Source organism: Macadamia integrifolia, unplaced genomic scaffold (assembly GCF_013358625.1).
Source record: "Macadamia integrifolia cultivar HAES 741 unplaced genomic scaffold, SCU_Mint_v3 scaffold263, whole genome shotgun sequence".
NCBI classification, from domain to species: domain Eukaryota; kingdom Viridiplantae; phylum Streptophyta; class Magnoliopsida; order Proteales; family Proteaceae; genus Macadamia; species Macadamia integrifolia.
In genome coordinates, this window is record NW_024868844.1 from 281904 (window position 1) to 299486 (window position 17583).

General features: G+C 39.6%; 1 protein-coding gene across 1 annotated transcript in view; it reads left to right on the forward strand.

The window, feature by feature from the left end:
• Window positions 1-17583, forward strand: part of LOC122066914 — a 179474-nt gene that overhangs the window by 6618 nt on the left and 155273 nt on the right. The window contains exons 3-10 of the mRNA XM_042630743.1: window positions 171-305; window positions 400-450; window positions 4458-4552; window positions 4628-4745; window positions 13509-13610; window positions 13705-13893; window positions 14337-14497; window positions 16747-16917. Of these exons, the coding sequence (XP_042486677.1) occupies window positions 171-305; window positions 400-450; window positions 4458-4552; window positions 4628-4745; window positions 13509-13610; window positions 13705-13893; window positions 14337-14497; window positions 16747-16917 (1022 nt within the window). The remainder of the gene's footprint in view (window positions 1-170; window positions 306-399; window positions 451-4457; window positions 4553-4627; window positions 4746-13508; window positions 13611-13704; window positions 13894-14336; window positions 14498-16746; window positions 16918-17583) is intronic.

The window sequence follows — 17583 nt, forward strand, 5'->3', positions numbered from 1 at the left end:
ACCCCCCAAAAAAAGAAAAAAAAAAAAGAAATAAAAATTGTACCTGGATAAGTCGCTGAGGGTTTTATATGAATAATTGGAGTTATTATTTTTATATTTGGCATGTGGCCTTACATTGTTAGCATTTTTATGTAACTCTTATCATTTTCCTATTGTTTACACAATTTCAGGTTCCATGGAGCAGGCTGGGTCAGGAACCAGTGTTAGTTTACCTGGACAGTATTTTCATATTAGCTGAACCTGCAACCCAGGTTGAAGGATGTACTGAGGATGCTGTCCAAGAAGCTAAGAAGAACAGAGTGCGGGTAAGACATTGACACACTTTATTACGCTGATTTGTCATATTCAATGACTGCTGTTTAAATGAGTGATTGATGTTATTGTGTGTCATTGCCATAGGAAATGGAAATGAGGCTGTTGGAAAGTAGGCAGCAACTACAATCAACAATGGTATGATTCGTCCTAAATCCTTTGTATTTCAGCATTTGGAATTTCAACAAGTATTTTGTGGATTCTAGAAATTGTGGTTTGTGCAAAACTGGGCATAGCGTCTCTCTAAATCTTTGGGTGAATTATTGTTTGCGACTTTACGTGTTCACCTGTATTGCGAAGTCAAATCTTGTGCTAGAAATTCAAAAGTTGATTATCTCAATGAAATTTTCATCAAGGCAGCATGGGGATTCATTTTTGTTTATTGTATGCTAGGTGCTGATAGCTGGGCACTGGGCAGAAAAGAAAAAGCATATACAAAAAATAAGTTTGCATATATTAAATATGCTGAGATGGATGAGCCGCAAGACTGGGAGGAAAATTAATACTTGTCAAACGAACTTAGGAGTTGTACCAGTAGGTGACATTGTGACAAGATGAGGGAAGGTGGATGAAGATGGTTTGGCTGTTCAGAGTACCAACAATTACAGCATTAAGAATGATATGTTGCCAATTAAAGGTAGTAAAAGGACAAGGGAGGCCAAACTTGACCTAGTTTGGGGTGATGAAGGACATTATGGACAAAAGGAAGGAAAATTGTATCTGTAGATTCTGTGCAGTGGCCATCATATACTGATTTGATTGTATTTAGAGCTACCAATTCTGCTTTAAAAACAATCTGTACTGTTGTTGTTGTGACAAATTAATGCGGGGCCGGGAGGCCCCGAAGACCCAACTCGGATGGTTGTGGGCCCACTTAAATACTTAGGCAACTCAAGTCTAAGACTAAGTGGCAAAACAGTAAATAGATTGATGTTTGCAATGGAATGGCAGTCCAGTAATTAGATTGAAGTTCATAAGGGTGGAACGACACTTTTGTAAATAGCCAGAAACTCCTAAGTTTGAATGGGTTGGTTTAGGAGAGAGGACACAAATGGAGCTTTAAATTAATGTCCAAGACTGGATTTGGAACTAAAAGAAATGAAAGGACAAAGTGGCATAAAGGGGCTTTATAGGGGTACAATGGGAAAACCAGAATAAAATAACTTGAAATAAATCCCACGATTTAGGTTGTCTTCAACCTTTGGACAGAAACAAGGGCGATAGAACTGGTCTGGTTTTCTTCATCAAGAGGACTCCAATTTCAGGTTTAAGTTCCTAACCCTTCAGCCTCTTAGAAACATCCAACAACAGACCTTGTAATCAGATAATGGGTTCAGATTAATTGCTGGGAGCAGATCTGGGCGATGGTTCACAGACCAGATCTGGTTATGACTTCAATTCTCACTATAGGAGCTTCAAAAGGGGCCAAACTCCGAGGGTTTCAGTCGCCCTTGGGAGTAGAAGCAAATCCTCAAGTATCAGTCCACAACTTGAAGGAATCAAGGAGTATTCTGCAGACTTCTTCTGAGATGAACAGTACCGTTAGCAGGGAGCAGTAACTGTGGCAGGGATATAGAATTAGAGGACTAGAAAAGAAGAAAGAAAAAGGAGAAGCGAGGGAGGGGGGAGAGATTGACAGATCGCAGAGAAGAGGAGGGCAGGGAGATCGCACAAGAGGGGAAGGACAGGGGAGAATGTTCAGAAACAGAGGTTGGGAGAGTACCAGAAAAGAAGAAGGGAGGGAGAGTTGGCTAGAAGAAGGGGTGGGGATGGGGGGAGAGAGAGCAGCCACGCAGGCAGTTCACAAGTCAATCAATTATTCTTCAATCCATTATCCCCATAACTTGGTTACATGTCTAATTTATAATAAACCAAAATCAAAACTTCCTAATTAAAGTCTAAGACTGGGATAGAAATAAAATCTCCGAAAATCTAGACTAATAGAATTAGAAACAAAGGACTCAAATTGGAAACTTCTTACCTATCTAGAAACTACCCAAAAATAAAAGATTACAAATAAAATAAAATTCTGGAATATTCTAATAACCTTGAACCCAAATCAGTAACTTTGATCCCAAATTGGATCTGTTTCTTGGTCCGGGTTCTGGAGCATGTTTGGGTCGATCCATCGTAGTGCTTCTACATCACAAATCCAAGAACTTAAACCAGTATATGCGAACATAGAAGAGAAAGGAGGGAAGAGAAGAGAAGAAAGGCCATTTGTATGGGTATACTAGATTAGTCTAGCCATTAGGGTAGCATACGCAACAACAAATCAGCTTTATCCCAACTAAGTAGGGTCAGCCACATGGATCCTTTCCCTCCAACTAACTTCATACTTGATATAAGGCCTAAGTTATGCATGTCTTTCCTCACCACTCCTAAGGTCATTTTAGATTTGCCCCTAGCTCTTTTGAATCCTTCAATATGAATCAAATCATTCCTCTATATTAGCATCCAAAGGCCTCTGTTGAACATGACCATGCCACCTCAAACAAATTTCTCGTAACTTATCATTTATCAGAACTACTCTTAAGTCAGCTCTAATATTATCATTCCTTATTTTATCATTCCTAGTTTTATAAGAACATGGCCATGTCACCTCAAACGAATTTCTCATAGCTTATCATATATCAGAGCTATTCCCAAATCACTTCTAATATTATCATTCCTTGGTTTATCCTTCGGGTCTGATACCAAGTTGATGGAGGGCCTTAGGGAAAAAGGGAAAAACCAAAGTAGCAGGGGGAAGGAAGGGAATCACACACTCACACAGATGACAGAATACAAATTTAACCAATTCTTATTCAATAAATCACTCCCTGATGTCCATCGGTTACAGCCAATATATAGAAAAGTAGAGACATGGAATTAGAAACTTAATTAGAAATAGTAACTAGCCTAAACTAGGAACAACTATAAAGGAAACCAATGCAAAGGAAAGAAATCATAACTCCTACATTCAAATCTGAAAAATAAAAGCCATGAAATAAAAGAAAAAATAAGCTACTAATTGTTTCCAACCCTTGTTGGACCAAAATCCTAGGCTGGACCCGTTCTTCTTGGCGCTTGGCTTCCAAAGCCGGTCGTGCTGGTCCAACCATTCAAGTGCAGCTGTATTTGCATCATGCAGCATGCTTATTTATAATGTAAATTTTGCATGTTACAAGGACAATGACCCTAATGGCAACTTAAGAAATAGTATCACCAAAAAACATCCCAATACTATATTCTAAGTAGTTATATTTCTATATATCTCATTCCCCTGTTCTACTACTATGTACTTTCTTTCTCTATTAATAACATATTTTATTTAAACTGATAGTTTTAATTAGTTTTGACAAACTGTTTATGGACTTTAGTTAATTATTACCCTCCAGAATGTTTGATATTTCAATCAAAATGGGCATAATTTGGTGAAATATTTCGGTTTCGTTGGACCTCAAAATGAAACCACATGTGAAATACAAAGAGGTACAATATTTCATCAAAATGAGTGGAACAAAATGTCTTTTTAACTTTTGGTCAGAATAGTCGAAATGTTACATTCCTTTGTATAAAATACAAATTTTATGTCGAAATTGCTAGAATGCCTCAAAATTTTAAAGAACTTACAAATTTTTGGAGATTCAAACCATTCCCAAACTCAACTAATCTCCCCCGACAAGATTTATAAGAAGCATTTGGGTTGAATCGCCGAGAAAGAGGTGAATCCCTAAAACTTATCATCTTTGTTCATTTTTTTATATTTTATATTTGAGTACATTTTGAATACTTACATTGTAAAATACGGTGCAAAACTAGAGTACCACATTGGATGTTCTTTTTTCTACATCTGTTTTTTTCTTTGGTAAATTTTTCTACACCTAATCATACATGTGTATTTGTTGTGAAATAAGCATCACTTAAAGTTTCATTGCAAAAATTCTTAAAATCTCCCTTAATTTTCCAGTTTCTTACCAAATTTTAACCAGATTTCGATGAATTGTTCTGATTTTCGATAGGGGTTGAAGTGACCCATCCTGAATCTCAAACCTTGGCCTTGTCTTGCTGCTATGTAACCTCATGGAATATCAATCAAGGTTGGTTTTTTGCTTGCATATCCCATGATTATGATCTTCCTCTGCATTTGTTTGTTGTTACAGAATAAATCATGGCTGGGATCCCTGATCAATACAATTATTGGAAACTTGAAGCTCTCAATTACCAATATCCACATTAGATATGAGGATCTTGAGAGGTAATAACTGTGTGCATTCTATTTTTGTAATCTATCTGGTGTAGTGGTCTTACTACTACCATCCTGTTTCTGTAGCAATCCTGGTCATCCATTTGCTTCTGGTGTGACATTGGCAAAACTTTCAGCTGTGACGATAGATGACAGTGGAAAGGAAACATTTGTTACTGGGGGTGCACTGGAGCGTGTGCAGAAGGTAAGATTTTCTCTTCATATGTTTAGGGAGTTTGATTACAATGATCCTGGTTTCTTCCCTTCCCCACTCTTTAATTACATTCTGTTGATTGAATCAATAACTAAGATTTGTTTTCTGGTTGCATAATAATAAGAAAGATGAGTAACAGCTTATGAAAAAGAGCAACATATGAAAACTCTCTATTTGCTCCTCTGTTTGCCGAAGATTTTGTGTATGGGGAAGATTATTGGGAATCCTAAAACAATATCTGTTCTATTACATCATTTAGTCTTCAAGGATTTTTATACTCCCGCATGCCTCTTCCCTTCTTGATAGTATTTGAAAAACCTTCAACCTTTTCTGGACCATTGATTTCCTTTAGAAAATTGGAAGCTTGGACGAGAGAGCTTTAATCCCCATTTTCTTGGAATGGAAGCAATTCAAAGACCATTTTGATTTTTTTGAATTGAAAAAATACCTTTGAGACCTCACATAGTTGTTACAAGCCATCCTCTTCCCCCACCCCCCGAAAAAATTGAGGGTCCATTAGCATTACCATTGATTCTATTCACAGCTAATCATGGTTATTAAGCTTCAATCGCTTATTTTTCCCCTTTTTTTGTGGGGATTGGAAACACATAATTTTAATAAAAGAGGAAGAAGAAAATTTGTTCGAGGATCCTAAAGGTCCCAATGCATACCATTCTTCCTTAGAACCATGCTGTTATACTCCCCAGCCAGGAAGCAAAGCATCAAGCTTGATAGGACGGGCCCCAGTTATTCTCAATACCCCTACAATACTATCCACAAGTTCAATGGCAGCACCTATGCAACCAGCGCCATCTACCGAGAATAAATTAAATAAAACTAAGAAAGCAGAAGCTTAGGTTGAGGTTGAATAATTGAATCGATCAATTTACATTGTTCAGTGTGTCCCCCTGTTCAATGACCTAACTTCTGTACCTTGGACTGTATTACTTCCACGTATCAAGAATCAATACGATACGGATTGATACATCTCAAGATTAGCCATGTTGATGCGATACTGAACTGATACATAAAAATTTATGTATAGAATCGATATGGTACCAGTTAGGCCGATACAGACCGATACATTTGATACACAAACTGCTAAAAACCAAAAAATCCCAATTTTTGAAAGAAAACTTCTTCCTACTTTGAATACTTCGTTGAAACTTATGTGAATCCCATAAACATTTAAAATGATATGAGTTTAGTGATTAAACTAGTAAATTTTGCTTTAAAGTTCATCAAAGAGGAGATCGAACATCAAAGTTGGGTGTTTAGTATGCTAAAAGAATTGATTTCTTTTGGCTTGAATCTTGGTTTTTCTTACTTGTGATCGATAGATTATTATGTTTGTTGTTCTTATTATTTATGGCTACATCTTATTTTAGGCTTGTTCTTAATGACAACATCATGCTTTGTCATGAGATTGTTCGTGGATTTGACCGCAAATCTCACTCTTCCGCTGCCCTTCTCAAGATTGACATCCATAAGGCTTTTGACACTCTGAGCTAGGACTTCATCTCTAAAGTTCTCCTCACTATGTCTTTTCCCCCTTCCTTTGTTCACTGGATTCACTGTTGCATTTCCTCTCCCATGTTCTCTATCCTTGTTAATGGTTCCCCAGGTGGCTATTTCCCTCCTAGAAGGGGAATTAGACAGGGATGTCCCCTCTCTGGAGGTCTTATCTAGATCCATCAAAACTGCCACGGACCTCCATTTAATCTCTCCTATTCCCAAGTGCAAATCCCATCATCTCACCCACCTTGCATTTGCTGATGACTTCATGATCTTCTCTAAAGCTGATCCTCGCTCAATTTCCACCATTGTAGACTCTCTCAGATCCTTTGAGTCTCTCTCTGGTCTTCGTATTAATCTGCTCAAGTCTAACCTCTTCATTTCTTGAGTCTCCTCTAACTCTCAGAATATTCTCCTTGGCTTGACAGGTTTCTCCCTGGGCTCCCTTCCAGTTAAGTACCTTGGTCTTCCCCTCATCTCCTCTAGGCTCTCCTCTCATCACTGCTCCCCCTTGCTTGACAACCTACGTAGGAAGCTTCAGCTCTGGAAAGGCAAACTGCTCTCTTATGTAGGCTGTCTAACCCTCATCCGTTGTGTGCTTCAATCCCTGTACATCTATTGGTCCGGGGTGTATTCTTTTACTTCTATCACAATCAAGACCATTGAAAGCATCTTCTGCTCCTTCCTCTGGAAAGGAACAAAATCCTCTAGATTTCTTCATCCTCTCAGCTGGAGCAAGGTTTGTCTCCCTAAAGCTGAAGGAGACATTGGTATTAGGCGGATAGAAGATGTCAATTCTGCTGGGATCCTCAAGCTCATTTATGGAATTGCTTCCAAGCAAAAGAGCATCTAGGTTGACTGGATCCACTCCTACCTCTTGAAGCACCATTCCATCTGGACTTCTTCTGTTCCTCAGGACTGCTCTTGGATATGGAGGAAAATCCTCTCTCCGTCCCTAACCCTTAATACCATCTCCTTCTCCATAGGTAATGGTCAAACCACCTCCTTATGGATGGATCCTTAGCACCCGGCTAGTATCCTTGCCTCCTTGGTGTCCCTTAGGACCATATGCTCCTCTGGCATCTCCAAATCCGCTACTGTCTCCTATATTATGTCCCCCCTTGCTGGTCCCCCTCACCCAGCTCCTCCCTTGTTAGACCTCTGGTCCTCCCTTCCTCCTCTCCCTCCTCTCCCTCCTGGTCACCGAGGTAGAGATGATAAATGCACTTGGATTCACTCATCCAATGGGATTTTCTCATCTGCCTCGGGTTGGTATTCGATCCTCTGGTCCTGTGGTTCCTTCGCGTAACCTTGTTTGGTTCAAAGGCGACATTCCCCGCCACTCCCTTACTCTTTGGAGATGCTTCTCCAATTGCCTTCCTATCCAAGCCTTTCTCATCCACCACCAAATCCCTGTATCCCCTTCCTGTTGCCTCTGTCCCCATGACTCTGGAATTTGGTTCTTTCTAAATGCTGGCCTTCCTCGAGACCTATTCTTCCTTTTGATAGAGAATGGATTTGGATTGACATGGCCTTCTCTGGATCCTATGTCTGTGACATCGTTAGAAAATTGGCCTTCTCTATTGTTATCAACCATATCTGGATGGAGAGAAACATCCGCAGATGGTCGTCTAAATCCCGCTCTCTTGATAAGATCTGGAAAGCCATCTCCTTTGATGTAACCTCCAAAATCCAGTCCCTTCCCCTCAAGCCTGTTCCCAGTTCCCCTAAGAACAGACATATCATTGTCTCTTGGAACCTCCAAGTTGACACTATTCCCCATGCCTAGCCCCCCCTTGTATCCTCCTTTCTTATTGCTTCCTCCCTTTTGGGTTGTTGGTTTGCTTTTGGCTGATATAGTTTTGGATCTGTTGGTTGTATTTGTTTCTCCTTGTTTGCTAGCCTGATCTAGCTCCCCCCCTTCTCCCCCTTGTATGCCCTCTCCCTCTTGGTAATGAATTTATTTATAAATCTAAAAAAATATTTAACTAGTAGTGTATATCAAGGATTAAAGTATCGGTATCGATTGTCGTATCGGTCGGCCAAAATTAAGATACGTATCGCAAGGTATCGTATCGTATCGGAGATACGCTAAAATACGCTAAAGATACACACATAAATGGATAAGAATATTTTTTTACACACTTTTGCATAAAGAATTTGTTAAAAAAAGCTATTGATAACATGTATTATGCATAAACATTAAATTGAGGGTATCGCACTAAGAATTCAAGGTTTGTAGTTGTCCCATAAATGTAAAATCCTTGTTCCCAACCTTGATTTCCACTTTAGTTAGAGAAAAATATGGTTAGCAACAACTTTGGAACAAAAACCCCTCAAAAAATCGTGTTTCTTTGAAAAATTATCCATCTTGGCCAATATATGACCGTATCGCACTGTATTGGTACATACCGATACATACTGAAATGTACATTTCACCTTGATTTTATATTTTCCATAGAGTCGTATCGGTGCATATCGTATTGTATCGATGTGTATCGGTGGTGTATTGATGCATATCAGTATATATCGTAGGATATATATCGATACGAAAGGATTTTAAAAATTCAATGTATTGTATCGGTCGGCTAAATTTAAGATATGTATCGGAGGGTATCGTATCGGTATCGGAGATACTTTAAACCATGGTGTATATTAGTCATGGTTTAAAGTATCAGTTCTTATCGTGCCGTATCGGCCGATATGTATTCGTATCGGCCCTTATCGATGCGATACATGGAATTTTTGAAACCCTTTTGTATCGATATGTATCCTACATACATATCGATATGCACCAATACGTACCGATACTCTATGGAAAATTCAAAATTGAAATGAAATGTACATTTCAGTATGTATCGGTACGTATCGGTATGCATCGACCAACACACATCGATACGGTACGATACGGTAATAAAATGGCCAAGATGGGTCATTTTTCAGAAAAACACAAAATTTTGAGGTGTTTTTGTTCCAAAGTTGCTGCCAACCATTTTTCTCTTTAACTAAAGTGTAAATCAAGTTTGGGAACAAGGATTTTACGTTTATGGGACAACTGCAAACCTTGAATTCTTAGTGCGATACTCTCAATTTAGTGTTTATGCATAATACATGTTATATATAGCTTTTTTAAATTATTTTTTTATGCAAAAGTGTATAAAAAAGTGTTTTCTATCCATTTATGTGCGTATCTTTAGCGTATCTCCGATACGATACGATACCCTTAGATACGTATCTTAATTTTGGCTGACCGATACCGATACTTAATAGTAGTAGTATGGTTAATGTGTGTACACTTAATTTGTCTGAACACTTAGTAGTATATTTATACTTAAATATTGCTTGCTTGGTTTGGACCTTTTTTTTTGGGATGAATAAAAATTCATTACCAAAGGACAGAAGTTGGGGAGGGAAGACAACAGACAAAACACAAACAAAATTGCAAAGCCTTGCCATTACAAAGGGGAAGGCAAGGGCCTGCAAAAGGGACGGGGGAGAGCCCCAAACAACTGCAACACACTAAAAGGGGAAAGACCTGACCACCACTTAACAATCAGACCCAATCTCCAAAAAAAGGAGAGAGATAGGAATTGAAGGGTGCCATAGCACACATGGCCCAACGAATCATAACAAAATCTTCTGATAGAGGGCATGGCTTCTGATATCCATCCTGAGAGGCAAAATCTTCTCATTGCTAGGTAAGGAATAGCAAAATCTTCTCATTGCTAGGTAAGGAATATTCCTGATAGGGCCGCTTCTTAGGATAAGGTGTAATGCCCCAGTCCCATTAATCTTGACACAATATTGTCCTCTTTGGCCCATGGGTTTAAGGCTTTAAAACATGTACCATGTTAAGGAGGCTAGAGGTTATCAACTAGCTGAATAACCTCCCCCTAAGCAATGTAGGACTAAAGTTTATATATCCTTACTGATCTTCCAAACCCCTTGATACTAAGCCATCTCTTGGTGGGGACCCCTCGATAATCTCCCAGGCTGGTCCGGTACACTTTCCATATCTTGGGTGTCATATTTTCCCCCCCTTTGGGTACAATGTCCCCGTTGTGGCCCTATATGCTGTCGGGTCCGCTCTGATACCATTTGGAACCATAGTTTAAAGTATATCTGATACGATACCCTTTGATACATATCTTAAATTTAGTCGACCGATAGGTGATCGATACTGATACTTTAATCCTTGATTTTTATCATATCTTAGCATATCTCCGATACGATGTGATACCGTTCGGTACATATCTTAAATTTAGCCGATCGATACGGCCCCTGATACCGATACTTTAATCGTTGCTTGTGATGCCCTGGCCCCATTAACCTTGGCACAATATTGTTCTCTTTGGCCCATGGGCCTTGAAGCTTTAAAACACGTATCATGTTAAGGAGGTTAGATGATGTAGATTGAGCCACTAAAAAGAAGGTGCAAAGCTGGTCCAGTATTGGGCCAATTCTGTCCCATCGAAACAGCCCTTTAGCTGCCTTTTCCCCGCCCAATTGAGCTGCATATAACTTGGAGATTCTGTCCAGATTTCAATCCTAGTCAACATGCCATTCATTGAAGAAAACTCAGCTCACAAGCCTCCATCGATCCAGCATGCTGTCCCACATTATTTGGAAAATAGAAGCTTCAAGGAGTCCATCGATTTCAGCCATGTAGTCTAGGATCAGTTTCCTATTTTTTTCAAGTCAGTTTCTATTTGGGTAACCTAGAGTAGTTTCCTTTTATGAGTCAAAGTCAGTAGTTTCTAATTTGTTCTTTCATTGTTAGCAAGTTAGAATATAAATGAGAAGTTTCTTTTATTGTAGCCTTAGCTTCCTAATTTAAAATCAGTTATGTAAGCCTATAAGAGGCCCCCTCGATTGTAATGAAGAGAAATTTTGATTAATGAATTGTTGAGTGAAAACTCTTGGCTGAAAAGCTGTTATCTGAGAGGGTGAGATGCCCAATTCCTTAACTCTTCTTCCCCCTTCTCAACCCCTCCATCGATTATCTTTCTTCCTTTTTTTTTGGTTGTTCAGTTGAAGATTGTTAGAGTTTGTTGAAGCTGTTACAAGACACAACCACTCAAAGTGCTGCTGCTATTTTGAAGAACAGAATAGCCTGCGACAACTTAGAAAGTGGGTTTTTTGGACAGGAATCAAGTGACCAGATCTCAAAAATCCTTGTCCATGTTAATCCCATCTTTTGGGGTTTTGTTTGGCACCACAGAAGGGCCACTCAACCAAGGGAAGGGCTCCCACAGAGGTTGTTACAACTTAATTCTTGGAACAGACTCAAAAGTTTCCTATTTTGATCCTAAGTCAAGAACCATCAGATCTCCACATCTGTTTGGCATCTAAGGGCCAGCTTCTGGGCATCCATTGGCCTTCCTAAGGGACCCCTTTGACCAGCAATCCAGCCCCTGTGGAGACCTCCTGTAGAAGCTGCAGGGTTCTCTTTCCCTTCTGTCGGAAACCCTATTCAGCCTGGGTTGACTCTGGTACTTGCTGCACTGCTGCAGCCCTATTGGAGTATCTTTTTGGGAATTATTCAGGCCTATTTTTAGGCCCCTATTTGATCAGGTGTGAAGCTCCTAAATCCTTCTAACATGTGAATTCTATTTCAGGCCCATTTTAGGCCTTGTGTTCTCTCTGTCGGTTCCTTGCTCTGTGATCAGATCTGTATTGGTTGTGGATTTTATTATTATTGGGGTTTTTTGCCTAGGTGAACCAACCTTACATCACTAGAGGTCATTAATTAGCCCAAGAACCTCCCCCTAGGTGATGTGGACCTAAAGTTTGCACACCCTTATTGATTTTCCGAACACCTTGGTACTAAGCTGTATCTTGGTGGGGACCCCTCAACCATCTCCCAGGAGGGTTCGGTACACTTGCTGTATCTTAGGTGTCACATAAGGAGGGGAGCTAGTGCCAAAATGTTGGTAGACACGAAGGGGGGATGAGGGACCATGGGGGGCTGGGGGGACTTGAGGGAGAGAGATGGACACTACTCTAGGGCCCATGGTGGAGCAACCCAACGTCAAAATTAGGGGCGAAAAATGGACGGGCCAAGTGGGGGGCTGGAGGTACCAAGGAGAGAGGAATGGCCGGAGGCCGATGGGACGAGTTATTTTTTTGGGTAAGAATGGGCCACAAGAGTTATCGAAAAGGATTTGCGGCCCAATCAAGGACCCTGGCCTAATGAGGGCAAGAGGTAGAGAGGGGGGAGGCCTGGGAAAAATTTAAATCAATAGGGGGGCCCACCCACCCTATGCTTTGCAAAAGTAAGAGGAAAAAGGGGGGAGGGGGGATTGATGGGGGTTTACTCCCACATGTGAACCAACAGCGGGAGCAAGGGGAGGGATCTGAAGAAACGGAGCAAGCGCAAAGCGAGGAAGGGAGGGTGTAGTACGAGATGGGAAGACTGAGGAGGAGAGGGGTCCTTGGGTGGTGGCAGCACCACCCTAGGGCGGTCGGATATGGAGTGAAGTACCAAAATTTCGCTGAAACTGTGTAATTTTTCATTCTTTTTTTTTTTTTTTTTTGGTGGGGGGTTAATGGCCAAAGTGACTGAAATTTCGACGAAACATTGCATTTTTGGGGGTGAAATTTCAGTGAAGCAGTGTTGATTCTGGGTTTCGCTTCATGTTTCGTCTCGGACATGTTGAATCAGCAAAATTAGCCAAATTTTGGCGAGTTTTTGAACTATGATCCCAACTTGCCTCTATCCTTGGTGTTCTTGTTATTTAGTATGCTTCCAATGGCTAAAATGAAGTTAAATAAAAATTTGATTGCTGTAATTTTTGTAGTAAATTATGGATGCCTTCTGGCTCAAGTTAATTTCTGCTTCTCTTTTCTTTTTTTTGTATTTATACATCTTTCTGAGGAAGTAACAAAGGAAAACTATTTGGGTAGATATGGGAAGCCATTAGGAAAATAATAACTCCAAAATTTGCTGGTATTGGGAAGTACCTGATAGATTGGACTTCCGTTACTAAACAGGTTAATGGGGTTGATAGGAAATGCATTTATTCCTGCAGGTTTTCCTTGCTTTACAACTGACACTTTTTTTCATTTTTGTCACCCTAAGATGTATGTAAAGGACCTTTTTTTTTTTGGGGGGGGGGGGTGATGTTGTATCCTTCATTGTTTTGAATACTCATTTTTTTTTCTTAAAACTTTGAATTTTGATTGACCATGGGAGGATCATTGATGACTACTCCCTGGATTTCTTCCCCTGTTTTGTAGTCAGTGGAGCTTGAGCGGTTGGCTCTTTATTTTGATTCGGACATTCACCCATGGCACATTGACAAACCATGGGAGGAGTTGCTTCCTTCTGAGTGGAGTCAGGTATGCATATGACGGTCTTTTGATGCAATCTATATTCCTGAGCACATTTTATGTTGGGATCAATCATGATTCTTTGGGCTTCCATGAAATTCAGGTCTTTGAATTTGGTACTAAAAGGGGCAAATCAGCTGGCTCCGTTATAGAAGAGCATGCTTACATTCTGCAACCGGTGACAGGGAATGCTAAGTACTCAAAGCTGCGCCCAGATGAATCTACAAGTACAGACCAACCTCGACAGAAAGCAACAATTAACTTGGATGATGTTACTCTTTGTTTATCAAAGGTTTGTCTGAATACCACTCTGCCCATCGATGTATAATTTTTCATAGGCTGTTGGGCCAGGTCTTCTGACTGATCAAATACTGGGTTCCAGGATCAGAATCATAATCCATATGATCAGATACGACTTATGAGGCCAAAAATTAGGTCTACAATAAAAGGGCTCTTGAAGATTCCTTTACCTTGTTTAGATCTAAGTCATAGGCTTCCTTGGACCTGGCACAGCTCATGTTGTAAAAACATTTCACCACCTTGCCGAAGGTTCTTTTGTAACAAAATTAAATACATAATATGGGTACCTTGTTTAGATTGGTTTGGAACTTTGGACCTGCTGTCAGACTTTTCTTTGACAGCCTGACCACAAGACTTGAATGGCTTGATGACTGTTCTGCTTAAAAACTGTTACTCTCCATGGATCTTAAACAAGTACTTGGTTTGTGAATGCAGAATGGATATAGGGATATTCTAAAAATGGCTGATAATTTTGCTGCCTTTAATCAACGACTGAGATATGCTCACTATCGGCCACTCGTCCCCGTAAAATCTGATCCTAGTTCGTGGTGGAAGTATGCTTACAAAGCTGTATCTGACCAGATGAAGGCGGCAAGGTATTCTAGTTCCTTTTTTCAGTTTCTTTGACCGTTATTTTCTTTGCATTAGAGTCGGAGGTAGCAGCCTTCACCAACAAGCTCTAGTTCAAACAACCTTGGATAAGGTTTCGTATATCTGTCTTCTCAGCCAAGTAATACTGTCCAGCAGAAGTACAGGGAACTAATCTATGGAATTCCAACAAAGAAATTACAGAAGAAGAAAAAGGAAAAGAAGATCAGAGAAAGAAAAGAAAGAGCTACACACACCTCTCGGCAGCCATGGTTTCCAACCAAAACTTCAATCAACTACTCAATTCCAAATTCTAAAAACTTCATTGTCTTTTTTTTTTGGGTGAACAAATAATTCATTACCAAACAAAGAAAGAAAAAACTTACAGCCCTGAAGAGGGGAGGTTAAAGAAAGCAAATCAAGCTTAGAGAGCATTACTATTCCTGATGATGGATCTGGAAAGATCCCAGGAATTTACAATGTGACAGTTTCGAGGGGAGGGAATACAAGTGGAAGCAAGCTGAGAGACTTTAGTTTTGACATCAAAGGAGATGGAGCTCCAAATATTATCAATAGAGCGAGAGTTGGAGGTCCATTTCCTATGGTTTCGTTTCATCCAGATCTGATTTATTGTGGCACAGAAGGCTAGCCTTCCCACAATGTCATAGATAGTCTTTCCCTGAAAAGTCGATCCGTGATGGAAGGGGAGAATCCTCTTATTGGCTGGCCAGCATTTGCTAAGAATTCCTTCCCATATGGATGAAGAGATACTGCAATCAAAGAACAGGTGCTCTATAGTCTCCGTCTCAGTGCCACAGAGGATACACATTGGGTTAGCTGGGATTCAGAGAGAGGAAATGGTTTGTGGGCAGAGATTTAGTGAAAACTCTCCAAGCAGTGAAACTATGGCAGGGGATGTGGTGCTTGGACCAAATAAGATGGTGCCATGTGGTGGGGGGGGGGCATGAGTTCTAACAAACTCCCAAGCTGCTTTAGGGGTGAAGGTTTTGGAGGCTGAAGGCTTCCAAAGGATGACGTCCGGCCTGAGCTGATGGGCTAATTGAATGATCGGCAAGGAGTTCCAGATATCCGCAAGCTGGATCGATGAATGGATCGGGGGGACTAGATACCTGAAGAGAGAATATCAACAACAAGAGCATACTTGGAGAGCCCTAAATCATAAATCCTTCTGGCACTCGAAGAGTGATACAGGATTCCCATGGGGTGCCAAGGATCAAGACAGAGATAGGTGCTGGTCCCATTGCCAATCTGGGTGAGGATGGCTGAAGATAATGTTGTCCGGGTGGCAAGGATTTTACGCCAAACCCAAGAGGCATCCGCTGGGATTTTAACAGTCCAAAAGGAATCTGATTTGAAGGGATTCGAATATATCCAATCAACCCAGATACAATTCTTTTTGGAGATGATCTTCGGTGCAATTTGATGATACCTGCTTTGTTGACATCCTTGATCTTTCTCAAGCTAAGCCCCCCTTCAGTTTTAGGAAGACAGACAGCAGCCCAACTAATAGGACGAAGATATCTAGAGCACTTAAAGATATCTTTTTGGATATTTAGTTCAGACAGCAGCCCTTCATTGTCTTACATGGCTACTTAAAGGGATACAACAAAAATTAATGGAAACTAATCTAAATTAGAAACTGAAATCTAAATAAACATTGAATCTCCCTACTAACTTGATCGACCCCTACTCTACAATAAAGGAAATAAATAAATAATCAAATTACAAAATTAACCCCAAGTAATCCCATGCCCAACTACATCAATTATACAAGCTTTCCTGAACTTTCATATAAGATTATTGTTCTTGTGACTTGTGATTTGTGATTGATAAGTATCTTTAAAGAATTTCAATTTACTTCCATAAACTTTCATGCTATTTCTTGTATTACTAGCTTCACCAATGGCAACTCTTCCTAGCAACTGGAAATATGTACTGTTTGACCTTATCCGTATAATAATATTAGGAAATAGAATGTTACCCGGCAGCGTTCTCCTGTGCTCAGACACTTGGGTGGCGAAATGACTACCCCGTCCCCGCCGTTGGATGCTTGTGCGTGACCCCTCATTGGCCCCAGTGCTGGCGGCATACCCTTTCCCAATAATATTATATATTGTGAATTTTTCTTAATTTTCTCAAGACACACTGCAACCTGTTTTTTATTGGATAAATGGTTCTCAGAAATGAGATGTTCCCTTGTTTTCTGAATTCTTTAAGAATGTAATTTTTGTGGCAGTGGGAAGCTGTCTTGGGAGCAGGTCCTGAAGTATGCAAGCTTACGTAAGAAATACATATCACGTTATGCTTCGCTGCTGAAATCTGATGTTGGTAGAATGGTGGTTGATGACAACAAAGAAATCGAGGAACTAGATCGTAGACTTGATATTGAAGTCATTATTCAGTGGAGGTATGGGTTGCACTAAAACCAGTTTGGAATTATGGCTTCAGTCTTCAACAGTATAAGAAACTGCTTGGGATGGTGGTATACCTGATTCGAATGTAATGCTCTACTGAGATTTTATATTCATAATTCAAAGCATCTTTGGAAAAATTAATCGTGCCTGCATTTTCTGATCACATTATTGGCCCAGTTGCTACTACTTTGTGTCTTTAGCAATCCTTGTGAGAGGATTGGTCCATGTTGGTCTCTGGAAGGTAGTAGCTGGGGAAGCCAGATGTCATAGTTTGTCATTATTTGCTTCTGTATTTTTCCTGATTCTCTGGATAAAATTATGTGATCTTGTGTTCTGAAGGTGAGCAACATGTCTTGGGAAACAACTGGTTCCCTTCTTTTAATTTCATTGAATATTTTGTTTCATAGCTCTAATTATATTAGTAGAATAAAATCAAGCATTTTCTTACCCAAAATAATAATAATAATGATAATAATAATCATAATAATAATAATAATGATAATAATAATAATAATGATAATAATAATGATAATAATGATAATGATAATGATAATGATAATAATAATGATAATAATAATAATAATGATAATAATAATAATAATAATAATAATAATAATAATAATAATAATAATAATAATAATAATAATAATAATGCTGAT